We start from the raw sequence: 12,070 nt of genomic DNA, 5'->3' as shown, positions 1-12,070 counted from the left end.
TTCATGATATTCTAATCAAAAATTATATGATCGTTTTATCAATCGATAAAACTCGTTTGCGCCATAACTAAATTGTAGCCAAATTGATATTTAGTATAATATGGAAGGAAAAAAAGTACTTACAATTGAAAACTAAAGAAGAATTCTGCAGCTACAACTGACCACTAAAAGGGCCGTTCCAGGAGCAGTGCTGAGACGTGTTGTCCAGCAGAAGTGAGAGTAAAGTGCGTAAAGTGCCATCCAGACGCAAAGCTATAGCTATTTATAAAATCTGTACTCCGGAGCTGGTTTCCTTAATTCAGCAGGAAGTTGCAGGGAAACGCTGGCATAACAAACCGGACTATTGATAGGAAATCCAGTCTAGGAGCCTTGGTATGCACGGACAAAGACCTGATTCAATGTCATCGTGTCAGGCAAGATGAGCGCGTCTCGCCTTGCAAGGTGGCAGTCATTTGCGACAGAAGTAAATAAAAACAAACTTCAATTTGTCAGGAATAATTTATTTCAAATTAAAAATATTCAACATTTTTCAGTGAGTGAGAGTGTGTGTGTGGCAAACAATAGAGCAATAATATATTATATTTTTGTGCTTTGCACACTGCTGCTGTGCAGATGAGATGAACACATGATGTGACTAGAGAATGAACCATAATTAACAGCAATGCACCACCAATCAATCAAGCAATCAATATCGAACCAACACACAGGAAAACATCAAATAACCAAGCGCTTGAGGCCCACCCCAACATGATCCACTTTTTTATCCATATGGCGATACAAGCAGGGGCGATGCCTTTGCAGTGCGATTATAGATGGCACAACAATGACTGAGGAAGCTGTTGACTCCCCCTGTTACAAAAATTACAAAAAAACCAGTGAGCACACGAGGCATTGTTGTCTGTTGGACTAGCTGCACGGTGTGCGAATAGCTTTACAAAAATAACACCTACACAGTGTGATTCCATGTGTCTTGTTTGAGCTCACAACAATCAGAACATTAACAATCAAGATATGGAATGCAATTTTTTAGCTCATTAGACGAGTTCTTTTACGCTCCGGCCCGTCCTCGGATGATTGTTTCTGAAATTAAATAAAAATTACTAAGCATAACGCAACATAAAATTTTAACAAATCACCTCTCCAATCACAGCGATCGGAGTTTCTCCTGTAGCCTGGGCCACCTGGTGCTCAATAAGGTAGAACATATATTCATCATAGAGAAGTCTGATCAGGTGGAATGATCCAAAGCTAGCAGCACTGCGAAGGGTGAGATCACGGATCACCATGGAGCTGTAGAACGACCACTTGAGGAGAAACTGCCTCGCTGCCTTGCCAAAGTCAGCTTTGCCTTCGTGAGGCTGCAAAACCGTAGCGACAACCTTCTTCAGCCAGGTGGCCCATTGCTCCAATGAGTTCTGCTGCTGCAGAGTTTCTTTGAAGTCAGCTTCGAGCTGCTGCACAATGTCTGGGTCGCATTGGCAAACCCAAGAAGCCTGATAAACACATGAATTACTACATGAATAATTTTTCAATGATGATAGTTGCGCACCTGTTCCTGCACATTGTGGAAATCTACTCTGTTAAGATCCGCTAGCATTTGGTTAATCTGCGTAGAGTTCTGCAGAACTGCTCGGGCTGCTTGCGCCAGGTGGTTAAGTGAGGTGTATCGGCGCAAAGTCTGAGCAAATGCACTCACGGCACAGAGCTGCAAAGAAATCAAAAGTTTTTAAAATCTCAATTAAAAGTATAATATAATATAGACTATCAGATTTGATGTTATTATAGAATAAATATTAAAAAATATAATGTGAGCTACCTTTATATTCATTATCTTCTCTGGGCACCCAGTCATTGCACTTGAGAGCCACCCTTCCAGTCCCTTGGCAAAGTTTCTTATGGCTTGAGTCAAAGAACCTACAAAAAAAAATCAGGGTTAACTTTGGTAACAAATCAAAATTCAATCAAACATACTAGGAATGGGTCTAAGGACATCAGGAATCAACACTTCGACTAGATTCTGGTAAAAGTCAAAATCGACTTTCTTTACGAAATCCTGGATCATCTCACATTCACACAAAGCATATAGTTTTCTCCTGAAACATTTAGTTACAAATTTTTAATCAATAACAGTTGCAAGATTCAAGTTATTACTTTGCCAAGTATTTTTCTTCTTCACATTCGTCATTATTATTTTCAGAGCTGCGCCAGAAATCTCTCCACAGGCTTTCTACGGTGTTAAATTCCAGATTGGTGACTGCGTCCAGAAACGCTTCACAGTGTTCACGGTACATGGCTCTGAAGGTGTCAACGTCTTCAAGGGTGCACTGCTCGGGCAGCTGGATGACAACTTCAATGTTCGGAAAATCTGGTACAGCTGTCGAAGCCTCGCCCAAATACTGCTGGTGTTGGGAAATTTGTGGAGATGTGCTAGTTGTGTTTTGGTTGCCAGACGTTCCATCAAAGTCATTCACTTTGATTGTAGCCTTGAATCGTTTTCCAGAGTTTTGACGGCCACAATTCGAGGTACCAGTAGTCTCTTCTTGTTCAGAGGTCTGTGCCAGGGAAGAGGTTGGTTTAACTCGAATTCCGTAGTAGTGATATTTCGAGTTTCCCCTGTAGATGGATAAAAATTATAATTTTACCTTATTATAGCCAATGACATTTTTCCATACCTAGTTCCAAGTCGTCTAGTGCGTAGCCCGATAAAAACGGAGCGGATAAGTTTGCCAAATGAAGCTGCATTGACTGGATCTAATTTGTGTTCTGTGCAGTGACGAAGGTAATGGTGGTACAAATTAGATCGAGGTAAACTGACACCGTCAGCTGTTTCGTAGTTGTCCACAAGCCACTGAACCTGTAAGAGGTGAACATTATAATTAATCTGCTCATAATGTGGTTAAATTTTAAAAATCAAACTAAAATAAAAACTAAAAACCAAGAAGGGAGCAGACAAAAATCTTACAGTCGCTGGAGAAATGCGAGTGGCATGGCTCAGAGAATTATGTCCACCAGAATCAGAGCCACCTTCGTCTAGGTTTTCATTGCTGTTGTTACTGGTTACCTCAGTAGGCACCATGTAACCTGTCACCTCCTGCTACAAGTGTAAGCAAAAACAAGCAACCGAAGGCCCAAAGTTAATGAAAGGTAGTAAAAAATCTTGACAATATAATCAACTAACGTTTTAGATTAATACATTCCAAAATTCAGGCATGTTATCAATAATTTAAGTATCAGTTATAGTAATAAAATAATAGCTATAATATTTTAAATTCTTCATCCACCTTTGCATTCAATTCTCTCATTAAATTACACGAGCATTAATGAAACAATAAAAATGGGAACTTACAGCACTGACGGTTGGAGGACTGGCCCTGTTTGAAATTAGAGCATGGGCTTCACTGGCATCAACACCTTGCTGCAAAATGTAAGTGGCAGTGTTGGGTGTCTGTGCCAAAAGCTGCGCTTGCCCCTACAAGAGGAAAATGACAAACTGTTCAAATTAATATAAAATACAGTCTACTTGGCCGTAGCTGGCTGATCCTTGATTGCTATAATATTGTCCTGAAGCAGCAGGAGTATACATGGTTGCAGTAGTCTCTCCCATAGTGTACACAGGATAGGCCCTGTATGCAAATAGATATCAATATTTTTTCAAATGATTAGGTAAAAGATTTAATTACATTTGGCCATTGGTGGTTGTATAAATTGTGGCCGCCTCAGGTGTTTCGTCCACATATTGCACATAAGTTGAGTGCGCCACGGTGTCCCCTGTGACGACCTGGACACCGCCAGATTCTACTGTAAATATTAAAAATGTTAATCAAACAGATTTTGGATGGACAACAAAGGGTTGACAATCATGCAGAATGCATTAACATTTAGGAATAAATTGGCCTTGATTATAAACAAATAACTGTATTTTGACTAGTTTGGGTTCAGACGTAAGCAATTTGAAAATTCACCATTTTGGGTTATGCACATCATAATTTATTTATATTTGTCTGATTAGATTTTCTATCGGAAGTAAAGGAAAAGAAGTTGATTTTCAAATTATCAATTCAGCCATTGACCAATGGCCAGATACACAAACAACCCCTGTTGAAATCACCAACTATCCGCAATATCTGTTTCCTGCTCTGACAAAATAAAGCGAGATGATGTTGAGATATAAATTTTAATTGTGTATTTCTAAGCAAAAAGATAACTATCAAAGATTATTGATTTTAAAAAGAATTTTCTTTCGTACAAAGGTAAAAAAATGGGATAAAAATAGAAAACTGTGATAAAAATAATTAAAAAAGCATCCTGCTTTAAAAACAATTTCATAATAAGGAAAATATTCATGTGCTAATTAAAAATAAATGCCACTCAAAATTTGAAGGAGCACACTTCAAAAATTTGAATCTCATCAAGAGTATACAACAAACGTGGTGCTGATGGATATTCTGTGTGCTGATGATGGGCCACGGTCAATTAGAGGAGCCACCCACACTGCGCAAAAACGGAAAGGTAAGCTTCCCTCTAAAGACCAACGCAATTTGCACAAAACAAGAAAAGACATACTCCACAGAAGGGAACAAGGGCGAACGAGAGATAAATTTTGAAAACGATGCCGATGGGGAGCGGCGGAGAGTGGCAGGTATATAAATTTATTGGTCTCTTCAAGTGGCATAATTTGCTAATGGCACATCAAATGAGAACGTCAAAAACAACAACAGAGCGCGGCTGGAGCGGCAGCAGCCAGGATTAAAATTTGTTTGTGCGTGTATTGGCCTTTGAGTGGTCCAATTAGCGGAGGTAAGCCGCTTACGGGGCCACTCGACACAGCGCGCGCATGCAGCACACAACACTCACTCTTCTTACCAGCAGGGTTAACGGGGGTCAGAGAGGCGTAAGACCGCTCCGAGTCTAGAAATATTAGTCATTTTCAGTGTGTATGTTACTCGCGGGGAGGGACACGGGGGGTGCAAATGCGCTCTCGATGGGTGGGTGGGGATCAAGTATAGGGAAAAGCACCTGTGACGGCGATGAACTGCTGCGTGGCCGTGGGTTCCACGGCCGTCGGCGAAGATGAGCCGGAAACGGGCGAAGAGGACAAGGAGGAGCTCACCGGGACCACCGACACTGAAACCATACACAAGATTTTCTCAAAATTTTCCTCAAAGCGGTTTTTCTGCTGCCGTGGTAGATAATTAATTTCATAATTGGAAAGAGACAGATAATAAGTCTTTTGATGCTTTTTGACAACAAAAAGGTTTTGTAAAAACTTTTTTGGTTTCATTGTGAAAGAAAGAAAATATAATATAGGAGGCTGTAACCGGGTTGTAATGCCTACGCAATAAAACAAAAGAAATGCGAAACCCTGGCCAGGGGCCGACGTGGAGAGGACGACGACCATCTCAAAGAGTGGCGCTCTTGAAACCTGAGAGCACATTGTGATTGATTTTTGAAGTGCACTAGTTTATGAGAAGGCTTTAATTTGGTGGAATTCAATTGCGGAATTTCTTAAAAAAAGCGAAGAATAAAATTGCTCCACTAATTTAATTGTAAGTTCTTACTTTTATAAGTAATATTAAAATTATTGACTAAAAAATTGATATAAAATCTTGAACCGCCATTAGCTATTAATAATTTTCTAAATAGAAGAAAAAAAATGCTCAATTTAAATTTAATCTGATTTTGTTTTATTCTAATTTCTAATCTATTTGACTGTAAAAAATGTAGCTTAGTTAATGGATAATAAATAAATAAATTATATATAATAAAATTGCAAGCATAAAAATGAAGTCTTATTTTAATTTTCAGCATTGTTGCTATACCAGCAGCTTAGGCCACTTTCTTATGTAACATCTGCAACTAATTTTAAATTTTCCCTGCCATAAAAATGTTTTCTTCGGTCAAACATAACATTTTATTATATAATAGTTAGGGGTGTAAAATAAATTCTTAATTTCAACTATTTGAAATTCTAAAATTAATTATTATGATGTAAAATTTAATTTCAAAGTAATTTAGCTTAGAGATTATATTTTAAAATACTCGCTCAGGATAGCTAAAAACTTTAAAAAAATTTTATATCGAAGCTTGACAGATTCGTTTGCGGCCCATCTAATAACAGACGTGTCCTGTAACGCCCCCGCGTATTAGCAACTTGTTTTCCAGAAGTGTGGCAATTTATTATAATTTGTTTTATTTTCCTTCCAACGAGATTTTTTAAAAGAAAATCAAACAAAAGCATTGATGCAACTAGTTTAAAAAAAATCAAAAGGATTAATTAATTTTCTAAAAAAAAGAAAGTATAATCAGGACAAGGATGCCAAAACGCTTGACATTGCACAAAATTGATGAAATTTAAGCGCTCTGTCATAAAGCCTGCTTTAAAAAATGGAGGCAATAATACGAGAAATGCTTGCGTGATCAAGTTAAAATTATTGACAATGCGATAATACAAAATTTAAAGAGATAAATAATTTTCAGTACCTGTTTGAGGAGCACTGCTGACCACGACCTGGGCTGTGACCTGTCGGGGCGAGTTGTCGATTCCGTCTACCGCGGCCTCTTCCAAAACAGTCTGCAATGAGTCAGAAAGAGCGGCAGCGGGTTATCATCAAGAGGCAAAACGAGTGCGAGCAAGGGAGGGTGCGGGAGATAAGCAGCCAGAGAGGTTGGGAGGAGGGGTTGTCCGTGGCAACGAGGCCGCCCCCGCCCCTTGAGACGCGCACCTGGGTGGCCACTTGTTGCTGCTGGGGCACCACGGTGACCACTTGGTCGCCGTCCATCACCACGGCCGCCACCTCGTGCAGTTCGCCGCCCTCGCCCTGATGCAGGAAGATGGGCGGCGGCGAGGTGGCCCCCGACTGTTGGGCCATGTGTCGTCTGCTGCTGCTGCTCGAGGACCTCAACGGTCGCACTGAAACAAAAATGCGCAAATAAATAAATAAATTAATACCAAAATTTATAAGGATTTGAACCAAATTTAATTTTAGCGTAATTTAGGTTTCCTTCCCAAAGAGAAACTTGTTTTAATTTTTGTGCGGAGTTTTTTTTTAAGAAACTAAAGAAATTATTCGTGTTGCAATTTTTTTAGCCATATGATAATAAATTTTTGCAAGCATAATGCCGCATTCTAATAATTCTGGAAATAATTTGAACAGAGATTGATCATTTCATCGACTAGTTTTTATTTTTTTTTTTCAAAATCTAGTCTACAGATTTATTGACATTAAGAAAGTGACTTCTCTTTAGATATTAATTGATAATACATATCATTTTGCCTTAATTATTTTTAAGGTAGAGGCAAAGTCCAGTGTACTATGCAGCTGTTGAAAAGGCAAAGGTTTTGGAGGATTTTAGAAAATAAAATATTTTTCACAAATTTCAATTATCTAATACTCGTGTCTCTTATACCTATAATTATTTCTCAGATTTTAAAATCTTAACTTAAAATATAAAAACGATCAACTTGAACAATAAATTATTATCCTACAATAAATAAATATATAAAAAATACCGAAACGAATCAGATGGAGTTTTAATGATGTCGTTTTAAGCTTGGCTAAACCAACGCGACAAAATAAATAATATTTCAATAGTACATTCCCATTAAAACTTTATCACAATATATATTTTTTTTATATCGAAAGCAGTGGACCCTGAGCGTGGTTGTCGCGGACCAGCAGCAATATTAATTAACCCGTCGCGGCGATATTCTGGATGAGCGCATTCGCAGAATGCAATTACGCAGATAGCGAGCTCAGACTTGTGTGAGCGATAGATGACTAATTGCTGAGGTATCCATCCACCTCGCGCACGACGCACAATGATTACGTCCGCCGACTGCACCGCCAAACGAACCACCCCTGCCTGCCCGCGTCCCCAATATTGTCTGCATCCACCTGCCTCCCCCGACTCGCACACCTGGTCTGACTCATTCGCGTCCCTTCCGCTTTGAATCGAAACGCACTTGTGAGATCGCACGCGCGGGGGTGCAACAAAGAAGCAGTTGAAATTACGACAATGCTCTGCAATGCAATACCCGACAATGGAATCTTACACCAGCAATGCGCGGCAACTATGCAATAAAAAATGCAATAGAAAGAAAAAATAAATATTAATAATTGACCAAACTTTCACATATGATCGATAAGAAAAAAAAAATCAAGAAGAACTAATCTTGTTCTCTTTAGTGAAAAAACCCATAAAGGATCAAACAACGATTTTTAGCTACTTAATAGATGATTATCAAATTAAAAAAGTAAAAAGAATACCAATTTTGAGATTAAATTAATTAAGCATGCAAAATTTTATAAATTTCACTTGTAGTAAATTAATTGTAAGGTATAGATCGATAGGAGCATAACAAACTTAATGATCTGTTGGTACAAACGTTTGTTATTATTTGTAATTTAAAATAATTGTAATAAAACTGAATAGTTTTTGCACTAAATCTTCTTAATATTGATCTCACAAAATGTCACACACAAAAATAATAAAGTTAATGCTTTGGCTGCAGCCATAATTCATAAGCTGTGAAATCATTTTGACAAGAATTAGTAAAAAATCAATCTCATCTTAATTTATTTATTCTTTCAAAGTAATAATTTCCGTGAAAAATTATTTAAAGTTAAATTTTTACTGCTTCTTATCAAAATGATTTTACAGCTCATGAATTATGGCTGCAGCCGAAACATGTAGAGCAGGATGCATTGTTTTTTATTTAAACAATAAACAACTCACAAAACCCATTGAGACAAAACCAACTTAAAAATTCAAATCACCACAAATCAACCCTGGATCGTGAAATTCTACTACAAAATTGTTCCGATTTCTGTAGTTTGGAAATTTTGAAATTTGGCTTTTCAAACGGCAAAATTATCGTCACAAAAGAAATTTGCAAGCTCTCTGCAATAGAAAAAAGGTACACAAAAGCGGCCAATTATTGCGGATGCAGACAAATAAAGTGCGCTTTTCGGCGAAGCAGAAAGGAATGATTTTTTTGCGAGTTTCTATTTGGCGAGCAGAGAGCAAAGGGCGGCGACACGGGGAAGCTGAGCTGCTTTTGTGTCGCGGCAGGCGAGAAAGAAATTGGAGCTTCCCCGTCGGAAGGCAAGCCTTGTCGCCGGGATTGATTCACAGACTTTATTATTTGTTGCGCGCTGCTATTTCTGAGTGAGTCGGAACGAAAAAGAGCGAACGCCGAGGATTAGAGTCGATCGCGCACCGATTTCCATTCTGCGGCACACGCAGGCAGATTCTTTGAACATCAAAAAAGGCGTGTGCACGAGATCAGAAACTTTTAACAAGACACACGCGCCTAATTACAGGGCACCCAGTTCGTCCCGCTGCTTTTCGTCCACCTGCGCCACGTGCCTCCCTCGAGCCGTTTTTTAATAAAAATCGCGCTGATTGATTGACAAGTGTACGACAAAAAGCGCCGCCGCCGCCAGAGCGTGATTATTGCACTCAACTTATTTTCCAGGTAAACTTCAAACGAATCGAAATAAAGCGTTTCGATTCACAATAACTTTTTCATTTAAATTATTGCTAAACGCCGCCATGGCTCGTCATTTATGAAATCGAATTCGTTAAGATCGAAAAAGGGTAAGGAAGAGATGCAGACTCTGTCTCAAAACAAGACAGGTGTTTTCTGTTTTTGCAAGCTCAGAATGAGCGAAAACTTTCATTTTTTAAAATGATTCTGTAGGATTTTATTTGGACAAATCAGGACAAATAAAAAACAATAAAAAATAAAAATCTTTACGTGGATCCAGAAACTGAGCAAAAAACCAATGCCCGGGAAAACAATTAAAAAATGTTGAATTTTCCAATTAAAAGTTGAAATTTTGACATTTCAATTGGTTTTCTCCCTCACTCAGTTTCTGAAATTTCTGAATTCACGATAAAATTTCTTTTGAAAAATTTAACAACGCGAATACGACACAAGTATAAATAAAAATTCAGCACACTAACAAATAAACAGCAATAAAAAGATTAATTTTAATTATTTGTCAAAAAGCCGGAGGGCCTAGATAAATTTTAAAACTGACTAAAGCAAAAAAAAAAAAATCAACTACATTAAAATTAATAAAAAGTGATTAAAAAGACTTACTAAGAAACAAAACAAAGGGGTTAAAATGTGCAAAATTGGCAACAGACAGAATTTACAGTTATAACGAAAAGGACATTTGCGCAGAGGACAAAAAAATATTAAAATAATAATAAAATTTCTTTTATAGAAAAACAATTTAAAATATATTACGAGATCCAGCCAGTAAAAATTCACTCAGTGTCTTATTAAAAGGAAATTAAAAATTCTTGACTAATTAAAAAGATTGTATGCAATTGGAAAATTGAACAGGAAATTGTTTGCATGTTTCAGCAAAAAACATAATTTGAAATTAATTCCTAAATGCAAACAGGAACTTATATCGGATGAAAAATCAAAATATATGATCCCAAATCTCCAGATGGATTATTGATTTTTTTTGCGCTGAATAAGCTCATATTTCAGCGTGGATTGAAGAGGAAAATGTGGGCAACTGTAAAGATCACGTAGAGGAACTTTCCTCATTCGGATGTTGAAAGCCCACAGATTTGCATTGTGCTCGAGCGCGCAGTGCATGCGTGTATTTTGAGGGATGATGGATTAAACCAGGATCCAGGAGCTTTGCGGGTTTTCCTCCACGTGCTCCCACACCGTTTGAAGGAATTGAGGTGGACGAGAGATGATATCGTAAAATAACACATACATAATAATACTATATCCTCTGTAGATGATATTAAAATACATACCCATGTTTTCCCACGACAAATATCAGTAGCAATAATAATTCCTTTTGAGGATTTACAAGAATGGAAAATCCCTGCTCGACGGCGGCGGCGGCAATTTGATCCTCTCTTTGACCCAATCAAAGAGAGAATTCCACTGACAATGAATTTAATTTGGTGGACGGCGGCGGGTTGCAGTTGTCGGCGGCGGCACATAAACTCAACAGTGAATAATAATCAAATTAACGTTCATTTCTGGGAACAACAGAAATACATTTAGCCAGGTGCTGCAGGTTCATACAGCGTGAAGTTCCACCAAATGCCACCCCACCCCATTGATTACACGGACGAAAAAAAATTAATTTTAACAAAATAAAGCAAATCGTGACCCCTGAATTAATTCAGTGCAAATTTTCTCCACCAAAACTTTCTGCTTTTCTTTTAAGTTTTGAATTTATTTAATTAGAGTGGAGTTTAAAATTGGCAGCGCACTAATGTCAAAATCCAATTCATCATCCCTTTTCGCTCTTTGGTGCAAAAACGTTTCACCCCCTGGACCTTGAAGGGGCCTCAGTGTCTGCTGTCCGCTCGCCTTGCGGCACAACCTACTTACTTCTGCACAAGACAGACGTCGGACACACAAGTTTTGCCAATCGGAAGATTATTCGCAATTGCCAAAGTCCGCAAGAAACGGCCGCAATCCACTGAAATTTTACTCAAAATTTTCGACCCCTAACAACAATGGTCGCCATGGAAACCAAACAATTGCATCGTTTTCGCCTAAATTTCGGCCAGCGGTAAATTTAAAAATTTTCAGGGACGGAGATTGAAGTCCAGCGGAATCGATGGGCATCGTGAAAATTTTAGGGCTTCCAATTTGGGCGTTTTAGGGCAGTTATTTACCTGTTTGTTGTTGACGGGCGACCAAATGGTGTCTCTATGGCTACGGCGCAAGGATCTCTTCGAAGCTCGCAGCGAACTACTTTATCATCTTCGATCCGCTGTTAATGAAGTTGCACATGAATTCCGTTATAAATTCATAATTTCAGTTGAAGAATTACTATTGCTTTAAGATTTTTTCAATAGCTTTTGTTTTTGGTTACTACAGTAAACGAATGTATAGAAAACGATAGAAACTACTTCACAACGCGGAGTATAAAGCAGCTGACATCTCAGGGTTGGTAGTGATCAAACGCACCCCCTGCTAGATGGCACCAGCACTGCAGGTGCCGGCAAAAAAAAACGTGGGGGTGAATTTTCCTACTTGTTTTATCTGGAAGTTCGGGAATAGTGCAATGTACTG

General features: G+C 38.3%; 1 protein-coding gene across 6 annotated transcripts; it reads right to left on the bottom strand.

Moving 5' to 3' along the window:
- Positions 1–484: 484 nt before the first annotated feature.
- LOC132202521 (DNA-binding protein RFX2) lies at positions 485–11,821 on the bottom strand. Of its 6 annotated transcripts, none has more exons than XM_059629477.1 (16): positions 11,671–11,821; positions 6,723–6,910; positions 6,481–6,571; positions 5,017–5,124; positions 4,864–4,908; positions 3,681–3,798; positions 3,521–3,623; positions 3,347–3,469; positions 2,963–3,094; positions 2,673–2,854; positions 2,152–2,613; positions 1,972–2,093; positions 1,817–1,914; positions 1,550–1,705; positions 1,137–1,493; positions 485–1,080 (listed from the first exon to the last, which is right to left on the bottom strand). In XM_059629477.1, the coding sequence occupies exons 2-16, from the start codon at positions 6,867–6,869 to the stop codon at positions 1,027–1,029; spliced, it is 2,298 nt and encodes a 765-aa protein (XP_059485460.1). In that variant the 5' UTR covers positions 6,870–6,910; positions 11,671–11,821; the 3' UTR covers positions 485–1,026. The 6 variants fall into 6 exon arrangements, with proteins under 6 accessions (XP_059485460.1, XP_059485461.1, XP_059485464.1 ...); XM_059629478.1 differs by having other exon boundaries at positions 3,347–3,457; XM_059629481.1 differs by lacking the exon at positions 2,963–3,094.
- Positions 11,822–12,070: the final 249 nt, after the last annotated feature.

This window comes from Neocloeon triangulifer, unplaced genomic scaffold (genome assembly GCF_031216515.1).
Source record: "Neocloeon triangulifer isolate White Clay Creek 2 clone unplaced genomic scaffold, ASM3121651v1 ptg000015l, whole genome shotgun sequence".
In the NCBI taxonomy this organism is placed as follows: domain Eukaryota; kingdom Metazoa; phylum Arthropoda; class Insecta; order Ephemeroptera; family Baetidae; genus Neocloeon; species Neocloeon triangulifer.
The sequence above is the reverse complement of the archived record's forward strand: the minus strand, read 5'-3'. Positions and strand labels throughout refer to the sequence as shown.